This window comes from Penaeus chinensis, chromosome 31 (assembly GCF_019202785.1).
Source record: "Penaeus chinensis breed Huanghai No. 1 chromosome 31, ASM1920278v2, whole genome shotgun sequence".
Lineage (NCBI taxonomy): Eukaryota > Metazoa > Arthropoda > Malacostraca > Decapoda > Penaeidae > Penaeus > Penaeus chinensis.
In genome coordinates, this window is record NC_061849.1 from 12,155,262 (window position 1) to 12,172,761 (window position 17,500).

Here is a 17,500-nt window from a genome sequence, read left to right on the forward strand (position 1 = left end):
TAATCTATGAAACTATTGAAAAGGAGAGTTGTAGAAGAAAAAATGGAAGTAAACGTAGAACGACAGGTGCCTAGAGGAAGAGGGTAGCTGTAGAAGAAAATGAGAGAAGGAGGTAAATGTAATGTAAACTCCGCATATTTACCCACATTATTGGAAAGGACAGAGGTAGAGGGAGAGGTACCTGGAGGAAGGTTTAGAATGGCAAAAAAGGGAACTGAAATAATAGAGAAAGGGCGAGGTGGAAGTAGAGGTAGACTGAGAAGGGAAGAGAGGCGAAAGAGGGGATAAGAGAGAAATTAAGTGAAAGAGCGAAAGTGAGACGTGAATAAATAACCTTGCCATAAACATGAGTTAGCTTACGAACGCGACACCTTATACAACTCAGTGACGAGCTAAACGCCTCCGCTCCTGGAAGGCTCAAAATGTGGATTAAAAGTACGTGAACTTGGCCTTTAAGTCTTTCGAAAGCAAATAAAGTTAAAAGTCAGAGTTTCAGGAGGTAAGCAGTGAGGAGAAATAGGAAATAACGAAAAGTCATGAAAGGTACGAACGAGGGAAGGAAGAGGGAATAGAAAGAGGCAAGGAGAGGAGGAATGGAGGTGGGGAAATGGACAAGATTGGACGGAATAAAGGAGAAAGAAGAGGAAGAGAGAAGGAGAAGGATGGAAAGGAGGGGGAGGGGAGGATAAGTAGTATTGATGAAATATTGGGGAAATAGATAAAGTGGAGGGGGAGAGAGAGGACGCATGAGGAAGAAGAGCAAGAACGAAAAGAGAGGAGAAGGGAAACCGAGTGAAAGGAAGCAATGAGGGAAGAAAATAGGTAAGGAGTGAAGAGAGGGAAGGGGAATTAGATCAGAAAAGCGAGTGAAGGCAGGAAAGAAAAAAATAAAGGAAAAAAGAAGGAAAGAAAGAAAGAAGGGTGTGAGGACAAAAAGTAATAAGTGGGAACTGAAGAGAAAAAATAAGTATAGAAAGAATTAAGAGAGGTTAATAAAGGGGACAAGGAAGGGATAAAAGAGAGAAACGAAGTATTGGGACAGAAATGGTGGAGGAGCAGGCGCAGGAAGAGGAAGAGGAAGAGGAAGAGGAGAGGAAGAGGAGGAGGAGGAGGAGGAGGAGGAGGAGGAGGAGGAGGAGGAGGAGGAGGAGGAGGAGGAGGAGGAGGAGGAGGAGGAGGAGGAGGAGGAGGAGGAGGAGAAAAAATGAGTGAGAGTGAGAAAGAGAGTGAGAAAGAGAGTGAGAAAGAGAGTGAGAGTGAGAGTGAGAGTGAGAGTGAGAGTGAGAGTGAGAAAGAGAGTGAGAGTGAGAAAGAGAGTGAGAGTGAGAAAGAGAGTGAGAGTGAGAAAGAGAGTGAGAGTGAGAAAGAGAGTGAGAGTGAGAAAGAGAGTGAGAGTGAGAAAGAGAGTGAGAGTGAGAAAGAGAGTGAGAGTGAGAAAGAGAGTGAGAGTGAGAAAGAGAGTGAGAGTGAGAAAGAGAGTGAGAGTGAGAAAGAGAGTGAGAGTGAGAAAGAGAGTGAGAGTGAGAGTGAGAAAGAGAGTGAGAGTGAGAAAGAGAGTGAGAGTGAGAGTGAGAAAGAGAGAAGAGAGTGAGAGTGAGAAAGAGAGTGAGAGTGAGAAAGAGAGCGAGAGTGAGAAGAGAGAGTGAGAGTGAGAAAGAGAGTGAGAGTGAGAGTGAGAAAGAGAGTGAGAGTGAGAGTGAGAAAGAGAGTGAGAGTGAGAGTGAGAAAGAGAGTGAGAGTGAGAGTGAGAAAGAGAGTGAGAGTGAGAGTGAGAAAGAGAGTGAGAGTGAGAGTGAGAAAGAGAGTGAGAGTGAGAGTGAGAAAGAGAGTGAGAGTGAGAGTGAGAAAGAGAGTGAGAGTGAGAGTGAGAAAGAGAGTGAGAGTGAGAGTGAGAAAGAGAGTGAGAGTGAGAGTGAGAAAGAGAGTGAGAGTGAGAGTGAGAAAGAGAGTGAGAGTGAGAGTGAGAAAGAGAGTGAGAGTGAGAGTGAGAAAGAGAGTGAGAGTGAGAGTGAGAAAGAGAGTGAGAGTGAGAGTGAGAAAGAGAGTGAGAGTGAGAGTGAGAAAGAGAGTGAGAGTGAGAGTGAGAAAGAGAGTGAGAGTGAGAGTGAGAAAGAGAGTGAGAGTGAGAGTGAGAAAGAGAGTGAGAGTGAGAGTGAGAAAGAGAGTGAGAGTGAGAAGAGAGTGAGAGTGAGAGTGAGAAAGAGAGTGAGAGTGAGAAAGAGAGTGAGAGTGAGAGTGAGAAAGAGAGTGAGAGTGAGAGTGAGAAAGAGAGTGAGAGTGAGAGTGAGAAAGAGAGTGAGAGTGAGAGTGAGAAAGAGAGTGAGAGTGAGAAAGAGAGTGAGAGTGAGAAAGAGAGTGAGAGTGAGAAAGAGAGTGAGAGTGAGAAAGAGAGTGAGAGTGAGAAAGAGAGTGAGAGTGAGAAAGAGAGTGAGAGTGAGAAAGAGAGTGAGAGTGAGAAAGAGAGTGAGAGTGAGAAAGAGAGTGAGAGTGAGAAAGAGAGTGAGAGTGAGAAAGAGAGTGAGAGTGAGAAAGAGAGTGAGAGTGAGAAAGAGAGTGAGAAAGAGAGTGAGAAAGAGAGTGAGAAAGAGAGTGAGAAAGAGAGTGAGAAAGAGAGTGAGAAAGAGAGTGAGAAAGAGAGTGAGAAAGAGAGTGAGCAGGGGCAGGGGCAGCAACAGGAGCAAGAGCAGGGGCAGGAGCAGGGGCAGGAGCAGGGGCAGGGGCAGGGGCAGGAGCAGGGGCAGGGGCAGGGGCAGGGGCAGGAGCACGAGCAGGAGCACGAGCAGGAGCAGGAGCTGTAAGCTAGGAGCTGGACTGGAGCTGGAGCTGGAGCTGGAGCTGGAGCTGGAGCTGGAGCTGGAGCTGGAGCTGGAGCTGGAGCTGACAGGACAGGAGGCAAGGAGCAAGAGCAGGAGCAGGAGCAGGAGCAGGAGCAGGAGCAGGAGCAGGAGCAGGAGCAGGAGCAGGAGCAGGAGCAGGAGCAGGAGCAGGAGCAGGAGCAGGAGCAGGAGCAGGAGCAGGAGCAGGAGCAGGAGCAGGAGCAGGAGCAGGAGCAGGAGCAGGAGCAGGAGCAGGAGCAGGAGCAGGAGCAGGAGCAGGAGCAGGAGCAGGAGCAGGAGCAGGAGCAGGAGCAGGAGCAGGAGCAGGAGCAGGAGCAGGAGCAGGAGCAGGAGCAGGAGCAGGAGCAGGAGCAGGAGCAGGAGCAGGAGCAGGAGCAGGAGCAGGAGCAGGAGCAGGAGCAGGAGCAGGAGCAGGAGCAGGAGCAGGAGCAGGAGCAGGAGCAGGAGCAGGAGCAGGAGCAGGAGCAGGAGCAGGAGCAGGAGCAGGAGCAGGAGCAGGAGCAGGAGCAGGAGCAGGAGCAGGAGCAGGAGCAGGAGCAGGAGCAGGAGCAGGAGCAGGAGCAGGAGCAGGAGCAGGAGCAGGAGCAGGAGCAGGAGCAGGAGCAGGAGCAGGAGCAGGAGCAGGAGCAGGAGCAGGAGCAGGAGCAGGAGCAGGAGCAGGAGCAGGAGCAGGAGCAGGAGCAGGAGCAGGAGCAGGAGCAGGAGCAGGAGCAGGAGCAGGAGCAGGAGCAGGAGCAGGAGCAGGAGCAGGAGCAGGAGCAGGAGCAGGAGCAGGAGCAGGAGCAGGAGCAGGAGCAGGAGCAGGAGCAGGAGCAGGAGCAGGAGCAGGAGCAGGAGCAGGAGCAGGAGCAGGAGCAGGAGCAGGAGCAGGAGCAGGAGCAGGAGCAGGAGCAGGAGCAGGAGCAGGAGCAGGAGCAGGAGCAGGAGCAGGAGCAGGAGCAGGAGCAGGAGCAGGAGCAGGAGCAGGAGCAGGAGCAGGAGCAGGAGCAGGAGCAGGAGCAGGAGCAGGAGCAGGAGCAGGAGCAGGAGCAGGAGCAGGAGCAGGAGCAGGAGCAGGAGCAGGAGCAGGAGCAGGAGCAGGAGCAGGAGCAGGAGCAGGAGCAGGAGCAGGAGCAGGAGCAGGAGCAGGAGCAGGAGCAGGAGCAGGAGCAGGAGCAGGAGCAGGAGCAGGAGCAGGAGCAGGAGCAGGAGCAGGAGCAGGAGCAGGAGCAGGAGCAGAAATCCACACAAATTCATAAACGTGTAGATGAACCATACAGCAAAAGCCCTTTAAATTGATAAAAATATCTAGGGAAGCCTAAACCACGCCGTAAATAAAATAGATGAATTCAATCTCCATGAATTTAAATTAGGCTTTACAAAGGGCGGGTGTTTGTCGATACACCTTAATCGTTCCCTTCCGCCGAGAGTTTGCGGTTCACTTGGAGAAGCAGTCGATTTGTCTTGTGTTGATTTATTGTTATCATTTCAGTGGGTAATTAGTTTTATTGTTTTGTTTGATCGCGGCATTATTTTACATATTGGTTGGTTTATTATTTATATTTTTCAAATTCGGTTTATTAATTTATTTGATTTTTTATAATTAAACTGGCTACTATTGTTATCAGACAAGTTCAGTAAAGTCCTCTGTGAAATAACGCGTATTTTAATGAACGGAGTATCTCTTGATGTCAATTGATATCTGATTAGATTTATGATAAGGTGTATTTGCTTTAGGTATACCATGCAAAAATACAGATTATTATGGCTTATTGGTATAAAACCCTCTTGTTAATGATATATAGTATAACTCTCTCTGTCAAAGCACACTGTAAAGTGACACTCAAGTGACTCGACAGAATGTGCCACATGATGACTTGGGGTCTGGCGGCACGTCTCACGCGAGTTAAAACCCTCACGTCTTTCCCCCCCTCCCCTTATACCCCCCTCATACCCCTAACCCCTGATCCCCGCCCACCACATACCTCAACCCCTCACCCCTCCCCGTGTCCACTTCTACCCCTCCGCCCTTCATAACGTGATGTTACCCCCATCTTGCCTTCACCCCCCCCCCCCCCATCACCACTACCCGTAATACCCCTCTCCTCAGCCTTTATCCTCCCCCCGCCACACACCCCTCCCGCCCCCTCACAACTAAACAGGTTTTGCCGAGTGTCAGGTATGAATTGGGGTCGAAATCTTGTTCTGAAGCGTCGCCTCAAGCGTTTCCGAGCAAGACACGCTCAGGATGTTCCTTTCGTCCCTTTGCGTTAATCTGATGAGTTCGTGAAGAAAAACTGCTAGAAAATATTGTGAAGCTGGGAAGAAATAAAAATAATGAATTTTATACATGACATTAGAAGAACGATTAAAATGATTGTAACGATGGTAATAGTAATTAATGACTATCATAATAATAATGATGTTAATCTTATTAGCAGTAATAATAGTGATGATGGTAATAACAAGAACTGATAATGCTAATGCTAATGGAATATCAGGTACATTAACAAAACAAATACAACAACAGCAGAAAATGGTAATAGTAATAATAGAGTATACTACTTCTAATAAGGATAATAATAAAATGATGTTTTTTAGCGGATCAAATTCAGATTGTGAAAACTAGCATAGTAAACTTTCTAAGAAGAGACTTTACGGCCGAATCTCGACTTACAGGAAAAAAACGAAATGAAACGCAATACAGGCAAACGTTCGGAAAATATGATACGAATACAACCTATGATTTAATTACGCTGTGCTTCGAGTTCTTATTTAAGAATATATTGATGAGTTTCTCAAAGTATTCGTAATTAGTAGTTCGTTAGAAAGATTTGTTTTAAAGTCGGCTGTGTTCGTGTGTTTATTTTCGTATATATGCACATGGCGTAAGTTCAAACGGAGGTAAGGAAATGTCACTTCGTTGGCTTGATATACAGTTGTCTATTGGAAATCCATATTCTTATACTACTGCTGCATTAGGCTGTCCATTAAAATATGTTATTTCATAACCCCCTAACCTGTTATCGTATTAGCATCTTGAAAATTGCTATGGTTATGTTTTTTTTTAATCATCTCCAAGTATCAGATATTAAGCCTCGACACGTTTACATCCTATTCACAGTGTCAAAACGTGAATAACAGATCGAGTCAAAGACACCATTATCTAACAGCTCTTTGGTGGGTCACGTTCGCGTTCGTATATTCTTTTACAGCTGCGTCGGGCGAAGCAATTTCGTCCTGCGATTATCATTCTCGCTGAGCCGAGTGTGGGGGCGACGGGCAGGTTACTTCAAGGAGGCCGGGAGGGGCAATTTTGACTCATTCAACACCTGAGTTTTTGAAGAGGAGCACGTACCGTTTATAAACATACTTAGAATGAGAACACCGTAGAAACAAAATGATAAAATAAGTGACTTTCTCGTTACACGTCTTCTTTCGAAACCTCGACAAATTCGAAACGTCACGCTTGTTTTCTATTTAGGAGTATTAAAAGCCAAAATTGATACCAATTCAGTTTTTAAAACGTTTAATGAGATCCTGACAAGTTCGAAACGTCACTTTTTTTCTGTTGAAGCATAATTTTTCATTTTTAAAATTTTGGATCATTATTTTCATATTTTCGTCTCTCGCTTTTTTTTTTTTTTTTTTTTTTTCATTGGGCCATTATTTTCAGTTTCATTTTTTTCCGTCTGTGGATTGCCTTTTTAACTGGGCAATTATTTTCTATTTCATTTTACCGCTGTCGATTGCCTTCTTTCTGTAGTGTCCTTATATTTTTTTTTCGTTTCTCGATTATCATTTATTATTGTGTCAGTATTTTGATTTCTTTTCGTCTCTCGATTCCTTTCCAGTTTCGAAAATGGGGGCGTGGGAGATAATGGCGATGATCGTGGGCTTCATCGTCCTCAACGTGAAGGCAGTCGTCCTCATACTCATAGACGTGTACCACCTCGTGTTCCCGCCGGAGGAGAAGGAAATCCACGAGCAGTTGGTGCTGGTGAGTATGACCTGGTAATGGCATCGTAGCGCACTATCCTTCATTCCGGCGCGCGCCCTGTCGATCGGTTCAAGAAGGCACACCGGCAGGGTTGACCTACTGGATAATGTGTCGGTTGGAGATAATGCTGTGTCGATGTCTGTCGATTCTCTATCTGTCTCACTTTTAGGTTTTTGGGCTTTTGTTTCTCTTTTTTTCATCTCCCGATCTGTCCGTGTCTGTTTTATTCTCCCTGTCCCAGTCCTTGTTCTTATCCCTCTCGTTCCCTCTTCTTATTTCTTTCCCTCTTCTTCTTTCTTTCCCTATCAGTCTTCTTCCTCTCCCTATCAGTCTTCTCCTTCCCTCCCTATCTTCTTTCTTCCCTATCTCACCATCTACCTCCCTCTCTCCCTCCCGTTTTCTGTCTTTCTATCTCCCACTCTTCCTGTTTCGCCCCCTCATACACCCACTGCTCCCCTAACCCCCTGTCTGTCTTTCTCCAGGTGACAGGTTCAGGCCAGAACTTGGGTCGCGAACTTGCCCTTCAGTTGGCGCGGATGGGAGCAAAGCTGATACTGTGGGATTATGATGAAGTAAGTAGATTTGATTTGCTTTAATTTCTCATGCAGTAACCGATGCCTACATAAGGAAAATTTGGATGTTAGTATAAGTGATTCACTCGTTCCGAGCAATGAGGGTAGGCCGTAGAACAGAAATAAATTAAACATGACCCACCCTCTCAAAAGAAGGAAATCATGTTACGTTTGTAAGGTTTATTTATCAGTACAGAACCTACAGCAATGCCCTGTTTCAGAACCACAATGAGGAGACTGCAGATATGGTACGACAAATCGGCGGGGAGGCCCATACCTTCACATGTGATATATCCGACCAGAAGGCTGTTGCTGCTGCAGCTACAAGGGTTGGTTGTTACAGTATTTGTTATTAGTTATTTGTTTATCACTCGTTCGCTCGCCTGTTTTGTAAATATCATTCGTTTTCAGTGCTGTGCTGTGCATTGTATTTCTTTGCCTGGAATTTTTGCTTTGTGTTTTACTATGTACTAATCTAACAAGAATATGATTTTATAATCTCTTTGATAAACACAAATACAGCCATTTACAAAACATACAAAACGAAGTTCGCAGTATCTAACATATGTTTTTTGTTGATTAATTATTTTAATTAATCAACAAAACCACACACACACACACACACACACACACACACACACACACACACACACACACACTCACTCACTCACTCACTCACTCACTCACTCACTCACTCACTCACTCACTCACTCACTCACTCACTCACTCACTCACTCACTCACTCACTCACTCACTCACACACACACACACACACACACACACACACACACACACACACAAACAAAAGGCTCAAGCAACTTCCAGGGGATGGAAGTCGGTACCTTTCAATCTCTGGCCCTTTCCTCAGGTGAGGCGAGACATCGGTCATCCCGCCTTCGTCTTCAATAATGCGGGGACCTACGAGCACAAGCCCTTCCTCGCCCACTCGCCGCAGGAGGTCAGGCGCCTTGTGGAAGTGAACCTGCTTGGAAACCTTTGGGTAAGGCCCTTGGGAGTGTGTTCCCTTTATCTGAGTTGGAGGATGATCTTTGAGCAAATGAATGGCTCATTTTACATAGTCTAAGGACAGTCTTTGACCATGTCTATTGATAGATTTGGGCAAGTTTGTGGGATATTTTAGGTTGTTTAAGGACAGTCGTTGGGCAAGTTCATGGCGTATTTTAGATAATCTAGGGACAGATTTGGCCAAGCTCGTGGCTTATCTTAGATAATCTTAGGACAGATTTTGGTGAGCTGTTGGTGTATTTTAGATAGTCTGAGGATAGTTTTGGGAATGCTCGTGACATATTTTAGATAGTCTGAAGGTTACATTTGGGTAAGCCTCTGTGGCAATGTGGCCTATTGTAGGAAGACATGAAGAGCAGACTTTGGGTAAACCTCTATGGCAATAAGGCATACTCTAGGGAGTCTAAGATCAGATTTGGGTTATTTTATATAACAACGTGGGTTTAAGGAGGGTGTATCCTCCTTAGCATATTCTTAGAGGAGTCTTAAGGACAGCCTTGGTATATCTAGAACAGCTGGATAAGTTAATGGGTTATATAAATACTTAATTGCAAAGAATGTGAGACACATGTGTAGCAGAGTCATTAGGGAGTAAAAAGGCAGAAAAACACATAATAGAGAACTGGGAAAAGAAAGGATGTTGTGTTGTGATGCAAACTATTATTTTTATTGGCTTTCAAATCATTTTTGATAGCAAGATTATAAAAGAACAAGTGCAAGAGCAAAAGATGGTGAGAAAGAGAGAGAAAAAGAGGGAAGGGGAGGTGGAAAGGGGAACTATGTAACTGTAGATAATAATAATGAGTAGTAAGTACCTCTATTTTGTGAAAAATTAATGGTACAGTTATTCACTTTGTGAGTAGTTTGATCCGGAATATAGTAGTGAGGAAATTCAATTCAGCTTCATAGTTTTTCCCTACATCATAGAATAATGCAACATTATATTAGTAAAGTTATAAAACTAACAACTGACAAGGCTATTATCTACCTAGAAAAACTGAACGACTTAAAGATACAGTCTAGCATCAGATTTGCAACAAAGTATATTGGCTGTTGCAAAACAATTAAAATACAAACATACAATTATTTAGGTACAGGCTAAGAAACTGTTTCCAGACTGTTTCTTTAATGTTCAGATATTTAGTTCGGCCTTTGTGGTGGTGCCCTAGATCATGAGAGATACTTTGTTAGGGAAGTTTGATATAAATTTACATTAAGGCATTATTGGTAGATTACATTATATCATATTCAAATTTACACATGCCAAAAATAAGGAAATATCTCTCACCTTTGTCATACAGTATATTCCCATCTACTCAAGGGTACTTACCTTTGTGATTATTGATGTAGTCTACTTGACATCATTTCAGGGTATGTGGTTTAACATTTAATAGAAAATCATTAAAGGAAGGAGCTATATATGTTATTTAAGTCTCTTTTTAAGAAATTTTATCAATCAATATTTAGTAGTTTATATTTTAATTAAATTTTTATTGGCATCATACTTCAGAATGATTTGCTTTAATTTATTTATAAGTTTCAAGTGTAACAGAGGCTGCAATTACATTATTTTCAATTCTCAACATAGTTAACTTGGATATCCCTTGGAACATCATGTTATTGTACACACCTTACATCACTGTACTAAGCATCTGATTGGTGCATTAATTTATTTTCTAACATCTCTAAAAAATGACCTTAATCTATTGCAGCAGTTAGTCTGATGTATTGAATGAAATACATGGCAAGAAACTCAGAATCTCCTCAATAAATGTAACACAAGCTTCTTTCCTTATTACTTTTTTTGTTTTAGGGGTGGGGGGACCTCTTAATAGGAATCCATCTTTAGGGGTTACAATTACTATGTTTACAATATAGTGATTCTTTTAGAACTGACATTTTGCTGTTTTCTAAAACCTCATCATTACCTCCTCCTCATTTGTACATTGCTAAGAATTTCATACATGGTTTCATTATGCATAATGTTCTTTCAAGCCTTTTGAAGCCTTCTTGACCATGTTAACAATCCATTAGTATTGCCAGTGTATGTTACCAAAACTGAACTATAACCCTCATAACACATTGTGTAGGAATTTAAACAACATAAAGACTGATGTATGTGTGAAGTCAAGAAAGGGAATATTTTGCAAATGAACTATTATTTTTCTGTGTTTGTTTTCAGGTGACTCGAGAGTTTCTGGGCCACATGGTTCAACACAACCGAGGTCATGTTGTCTGCATATCTTCTGTCCTTGGTTTTATGGGTCGGAGTAATGTTGTGCCATATTGTGCTTCCAAGTTTGGAGTAAAAGGTATGATACCCCATAGTCAAATTTGTGTATGTAAAGAGGTGATAAAATGGTATGATAAAAATTTGAGAAAACCAAATTTAATCTTTAAATAATATTGGCCAAAGTTGTTTGCCAAACCTGACGTAGTTATAGTTACTCACAAAGTTCCTTTTTTATATAAATATGATATATTCATATTTTCTATGATCCATAAGCGTATAAGTGTATTATTTATGGAGGTTTGCAGAAAAGATAACGCTTCATTATTGAGCTGTTTCTGCACATCTTTTCTTGATTAATAAATCTATTAGACTTTAGATGATTTTCTATAAATATACAGATTCTATTACAATCAGAAAGTTTATCTCCTCTCCACCGAATGTCTCAAAATAAGAGAAAGAGAGAGAGAGAAAAAAAAAAGGAAATTAAATTTTTGCTTTGAACCCCCTTCTTTCCAGGCCTGACAGAGGCTCTAGCGGAAGAGATGAGGATGGAGAGGAGGAGTGGTGTGAGGGTTACTGCTGTTCACCCCTTCCTCATCTCCAATGTGAATGATGTCAAGCCTAATCTCAAGTTAGTCCTTGTGTTGACCATTTAGCTTGTGGATTGCCAGAGATGTATTTGATATATCTTTAATGAAGGATATGTTGCTTCTAGTGTCAAGACCATGTGGCTCTACTTCTTTACTGTGTTCTGAATCAAGTTTTATTACTATCTACGTTTTTAGATAATTTCAAATAATTTTAGAATTAAGACAAATAACGGCTGGCAAAGGCTTAATACATTGATTAATAATTGTATGCAATAAAATTATATATCAAGTAATCCAAAAGTTTGTACAGTATTTTTTTACTTATGTACACTTTTTTTGTATCAAATCTTTTATCTTTAACACACTGACAACACTAACAGTCCTTTTCTATGCAGGTTCCCATGGTTGTTTGAGATCTTGGAACCAGCTGATGCTGCTTCACGAATCATTAAGGGTGTAAGACGGAACCAGGAAGAAATATTCCTGCCTGAAAAGCTGAAACCTCTTATGGTATTCTCAAAGTAAGTAAATCATGTTTTTAAAAACTCATTTCATCACTTATGTTCTCAGTAAAGAGAGTTACTTCAGTGTAAGATCTCAAAGGATTTTATCACCATTATCATTACATTATTATTATTAATAGTAGAAGTAACAAGTTCCATCACGTGTTACCTCCAAGATTGGGATCCATAGGAATTGAGTATTTAATCTAGTATATTGAAGCAAAGTTTTGTACACAATCAATTTTCATAAAAAAAAAATCAACATGAGTTGTATGGCACTATACCATGGCTCTATCTAGGAAAAGAGATAACATACATCCCTTATTCTACTTCTAGAGTCCTTCCACGGAAGTTGCGGCGATTGTTTGGTGACTACATGGAGTCATAGAGATCTGTATCAAAACTTTTACAGGAATGGAATATCAGGAGCTTCTCTACCAACCTCTGTTGGACCATAGTTCATAGTGTGGAAAATGTCCATTATATACTTTAGTCACTTCCTGTGTACGGACCTTAATTATATTTATTTTTGTAGATTAATGGCCCTTCCTTTTTTTTTTTAGTTTTGTATGAGTTTCTGAAATAAGGGTTTGTAAATTTAGAAAAAAACAATCACATTTTCTTTTGAGATAACAAATAAAATTTTATTTTCAATGAAGAATTACAGCATGGATATTGTATCCTAACTGTGATTAACCTAACAGTGGACTGAACTGTCATTAGACATTGCTAGGACTCTTGCTTGTTTATGTCTTCTAATATTTTGAGTATCCATAATAGAAATCTTTAAATTCCTTGAGGTGTAGGAAAATACCTGAGCACTGAATGAAAAAATAAATGCACAATGTTAGTTAAATAAAATATTTTGCATTATCTCTAATCTCTTTCGTGTTTTATTGGTAGTGATTTCCTATGCAGAATGTAAATTTGTTACAAGGCAAGGATAAACCAAGGTGAAATGAGTGGCATTCTTCATACAGGTATGACACACTGGGAACATAAAGCCTCTACCATAGGAACTAGTTTTAAGGCAACGTTGGAAAAATCTGACACAAAACTGCTAAATCACTTAAAAAAAAAAGAGTATTCAAAAGGGAAAATTATCATAATCACCTGGATATAATATCAGAGCAATGAAAAAAAAAAAAAAAAAAAAAAAAAAATCAGTTGGGTATAATGTCAAAACCTCTTTGAGAGTGACTAAAAGAAACCTAAAAACCGAAAGAAGTTATTATTACTCTGCCACTGCACACTGCTGGAAGAAGGCTGGGAACCAATAGGAAGCTGGGCGGTCCTGATCATCTCTCCAAGCAACACCCACACGAAGCAGATGGTCCAGAGTGCGACCCGCCCTCTCGTTAGTCCACCCTAAGCTCAAGGCTGTGGAGGCCACTGTCAGATGGCCTGCCTTCTCAGCCTTTCGAGACAAAATATAGAGGTTTATTTGTGGGCATGTGTATTCAAAGGTGTTCTCAGAGCAATAGCCAGGAAATGTTAATTATATATATTGTTAATTCAATTATTCATCCACAACATGGGCATTGATGTGTTATTACACTACATGAGATATAGTGAATTAATGTGAATATACTGATGTTCTGGCTTTTTGATAGAGGTTTAAATTCAGAAGACATTTACTAATGCATTTTTCAGACAACTGGTCTGCAAACACCTTTGGACATATATGACTTCACATATATAATGTTCAGTTTAAAAAAATAATACGAAATATAATGTAGTCTCATAACTATAATCATAAAATCTAACTCTGATTTCACTACTAGTATGCTCCATTACTCTGAAATAAATAATACTCTACATGATACATGGATGGATAAGCATACCTATACATCAGACTTTCGCAAAAAACAAAAGTTTACTCGATCTCTGAATGCTAGAACATATTCTCCATTTGTAGACAGATACCTGCTGCAGAAGAGTTGTGTGATCCATAGAAAGTTCGCCGGGAATAGAGTATATGAACTGGGATGATCCTGATGCAACCACTTCCATTCCAGAGCCCAAGACACGTAGTTTCTTGACAGCACGTATTGCATCATCACTGAAGAGGATAGGTACATCAATAAATTAGCAATAAATATAACGCATGACCGCAAATTCTGAGTACGCCACTACGTAACCACGCTATAAAAAATACACTAACATCATGTGGAAAGAAATGACATACGACTAAATCACACAACAAGTAACAACAACATCAGCAAACAAAACAAATAAAATCTTTCATCATAACATGCACATGCACATGCACATGCACACGCACACACACACGCACGCACGCACACACAATACACTACATCCGATACCATCACCCCCTCCACATGCACTTTTTACCCTGACACCCGCAGAACTCACGCAGAAATCTGATTATCCTGCCGCCTCCTCTGGTTCAGCTTCCGCAGCACCTCGTCCATGGAGAGCACGCCACCGTTCCGATGACTCGTGGCCACGCACAGCTCCACGATCTGCACCCCAAGCTCGTAGTAGAAATCTCCCACGCCCAGCATCTCGCACCAGAAGCCTGCAATAGAAGATTTCCGCATGGAGTTTTACTTAGAAGACGACGACGACAACGACAACGATGACGAAGATAGAGAAGATGAAGATGAAAAAGAAGAAGAAGAAGAAGAAGAAGAAGAAGAAGAAGAAGAAGAAGAAGAAGAAGAAGAAGAAGAAGAAGAAGAAGAAGAAGAAGAAGAAGAAGAAGAAGAAGAGGGTTCTCAGGGCTGATGGAAATGGGGTTTCTCTACCGGGCTATTCTGATGACTATTTTATTGTGCTTAATTACAGGAAAGTAACAGCTAAATGATAAAAGTAATTAGTATTATCTCTTTAAATACCAAGTATTATCTTTCGACCCCATGCCTTTCACTTTAAAGATGTACAGACCCTTATCGTAATTATCAAAACAAGCATCTTCATCGTATTTCCGTCCAAACCGTCTCTGTCTGCGCCTTTGCCTGTCACTTTATCAGGGATCTTTCACCTCCTCCTCTCCTCAAACCACGCCTTGCTCTTGTATCACTAATGCATTTCCTTTCCCTCCTGATGAGGAAACCTGCCGGATACCAAAGAGCTCGCTAGGCCTTCAAATATTCCCGCCTGGATCACTAAACACTGTTAGATAAAATGGCTGGGAAAAAAATATTGCTACTTTGATGAAATGGTGGACAAAAAAGACTTTGGTGAAATCGCAGAAAAAAAAACAGACCAAAAAAGAAAGAAAGAAAAAAAAAAGTAATGCCAGACAAGAAGTCCGACTAATTGATTTTGCGTAGTGTCATTTTTCTTTGCTGATAAGATTTTCAACTGCATACCTACGAGTATCTTCTCTAGTCTCTATGATCTTATAACCCACCCAGTCTACCAACCCAACGCAACCCACTCCAGCCTATTCCAACCCACTCCAGCCTATTCCGACCCACTCCAGCCTATTCCGACCCACTCCAGCCTATTCCGACCCACCCCAACCTGCTAAACAAGTAACCCACCCTTCGCCATAGCCTTATCGCCGACCCAACCCACAAACATTCGATCGGAGGCTGATCAAACCAACAGCATAAAGACAAATGAATGGAATGAAAGAGTCATTGTGTGGCGTAACAGCTGACGGTCTCGACAAACAGAAATTGCAACCTTTTCCAGGAAGGCGGGAGGGAAAGTGCGCCACACCTCACCGCCATGGCGTGTCCACTGACAGCTAAACGGCTACCGGTCCAAGGTAATATGCAATCCGCTACATTTAGAAAATATTTGATAAAAAGAAGGCAAAATGTATGCTTCACGTGTCGTTAGTATATTTTGCTATTACGTAGATGTTTAGGGTAGAAAGACGTGATATCACCATTGTCATATTTTCTTTTGGTCGTGAACATGAGTGGTACGTACAAAATCTGAGAAAAAAAGCGACGAAGAGCCATATAAAAGATATAGAAATGACTATAAAATATAGTAGACGGTTTTGTAGATTAGTTTTCGACACATTCAAACAGCAAACTCAACATTCTAGACTGTCTCTGGAGATAATCAAAACAATCTCTTAATTTTTTACTTTCCTTTTATCATATCTATTATCATTGTTATCATCATCATTATTACCATTACCATTATTATTGCTAAATTTGGAACGTGACACAATACTCGCACTACTTATTATTCTAATAAAAAAAAAAAAAAAAAACAGATCCATCCACAAAACCGCCTCTTGGCCAACTCGGAAACGACAAAGTCCAGGTCTGCGCCGCACTCTTTCCTTGGGATCGGAACCCGAATAAACATACTGCGGGCCACAGGCTACCGCAACACGCCAAAACCGCAACAGGATCCCAACCGCGTTTCTCCGCCGCCCCCGCCACTCCCAGCCGCCTCTGCGTGCAATCAGATTCGAGTCATGTAGAGCAATTATTACCCCAGCCAATTACGCCCGCCGAAGCCTTACACGCCGCCCACGGGTTCGAGGAACGAGGTGGGCGCCGAAGCAGGATGCGGTAATCGATGACATTTCGTGACATATGCCGTAAATGCCCGGCCTTCGTCGTGACTTTCGCCGGGAATAAGTGCACAAATCAGAGGGAATGGCCTTGACCCCCACGGGTATCCATGGTATGCAAGCAATGCGTCTATTCGCTTGTCTCTCTAAATATTTTTTACACACACACACACACACACACACACACACACACACACACACACACACACACACACACACAAACACACTATATACATATATATATATATATATATATATATATATATATATATATATACAAACACACACACACACACGAAGGAGCTTCAAAATGTTCGTGGAAAATGTCCATAACTAAAAATCATATGGAAGGATTTTGATTTCAATGTACCTGAGTATCTTGTACCAACGTGTTATAACGTATTCAAAGATGAACCCTTAAATGCAGGTAACGCATCGCCGGCAGTTGGAAGGCATGTGATCTGAACCATGTCAGAGCAACTCTTTTAAAATCTTCAACAGATGGAAAATTGGTACCTGTCAATTATATTTTTAAGTTTGGAAACAAACAGAAGTTGGATGGGGCTAATTCGGGATTGTAAGGTGGATGTCGAACGAGGGAGGGAAGGAGGGAGGGGGAGAGGGAGAGGGAGAGAGAGAGAGAGAGAGAGAGAGAGAGAGAGAGAGAGAGAGAGAGAGAGAGAGAGAGAGAGAGAGAGAGAGAGAGAGAGAGAGAGAGAGAGAGGGGGGGGGGGGGGGGGAGGGGAGGGGAGGAGAGAGAGAGAGAGAGAGAGAGAGAGAGAGAGAGAGAGAGAGAGAGAGAGAGAGAGAGAGAGAGAGAGAGAGAGAGAGAGAGTTTATCTGTTGCAATGGCATACTATCCAATAAACAACCCAACGCAAACCCCAACCACACCATTCTATCCTCTAATTCGATTCCACTTCCTCCATAGGAATCTTCACAACCACGTTACCCTATTCTTTTTTTTTTTTTAAATTCAATCATCCATTCCCAACCGTCATCATCAAAGCAACTCGAAGGCACGAGGTTAGTCCACTCTCAATGGTGAAATCGAGTCGTCCGGCAGGAGGAGAATGTACACAGGAGAATGTACATCGGTGGAGTGGCGTTCCGTGTTGTTCAGGCCTCTCAGCTGTCCGTCCTTTTCGAAGCCCCGACCCCCTCCCCATTCCTCCACCTCCTCCTCCTCCTCTCAGTTCTTACTTCTCCCTCCTGTCTTCTCGTCCTCTGGGTTCTTCGTTCTTCTCCCG

General features: G+C 42.1%; 2 protein-coding genes across 5 annotated transcripts in view; one reads left to right on the top strand and one right to left on the bottom strand.

The window, feature by feature from the left end:
- The window catches only part of LOC125041919 (epidermal retinol dehydrogenase 2-like), a 22,800-nt gene extending 10,180 nt beyond the window's left edge, over window positions 1–12,620 (top strand). For both annotated transcript variants that reach the window (XM_047637319.1, XM_047637320.1), the window contains exons 2-9: window positions 6,671–6,816; window positions 7,299–7,388; window positions 7,610–7,717; window positions 8,257–8,388; window positions 10,597–10,726; window positions 11,164–11,278; window positions 11,633–11,758; window positions 12,077–12,620. In XM_047637319.1, coding sequence (XP_047493275.1) covers window positions 6,671–6,816; window positions 7,299–7,388; window positions 7,610–7,717; window positions 8,257–8,388; window positions 10,597–10,726; window positions 11,164–11,278; window positions 11,633–11,758; window positions 12,077–12,128 — 899 coding nt within the window. In that variant the 3' untranslated portion in view covers window positions 12,129–12,620. The remainder of the gene's footprint in view (window positions 1–6,670; window positions 6,817–7,298; window positions 7,389–7,609; window positions 7,718–8,256; window positions 8,389–10,596; window positions 10,727–11,163; window positions 11,279–11,632; window positions 11,759–12,076) is intronic.
- Window positions 12,363–17,500, bottom strand: part of LOC125041920 (vacuolar-sorting protein SNF8-like) — a 45,651-nt gene continuing 40,513 nt past the window's right edge. For all 3 annotated transcript variants that reach the window (XM_047637323.1, XM_047637322.1, XM_047637321.1), the window contains exons 4-6: window positions 14,117–14,282; window positions 13,667–13,802; window positions 12,363–13,157 (exon numbers count right to left, since the gene is read on the bottom strand). In XM_047637323.1, the coding sequence (XP_047493279.1) occupies window positions 12,975–13,157; window positions 13,667–13,802; window positions 14,117–14,282 (485 nt within the window). In that variant the 3' untranslated portion in view covers window positions 12,363–12,974. The remainder of the gene's footprint in view (window positions 13,158–13,666; window positions 13,803–14,116; window positions 14,283–17,500) is intronic.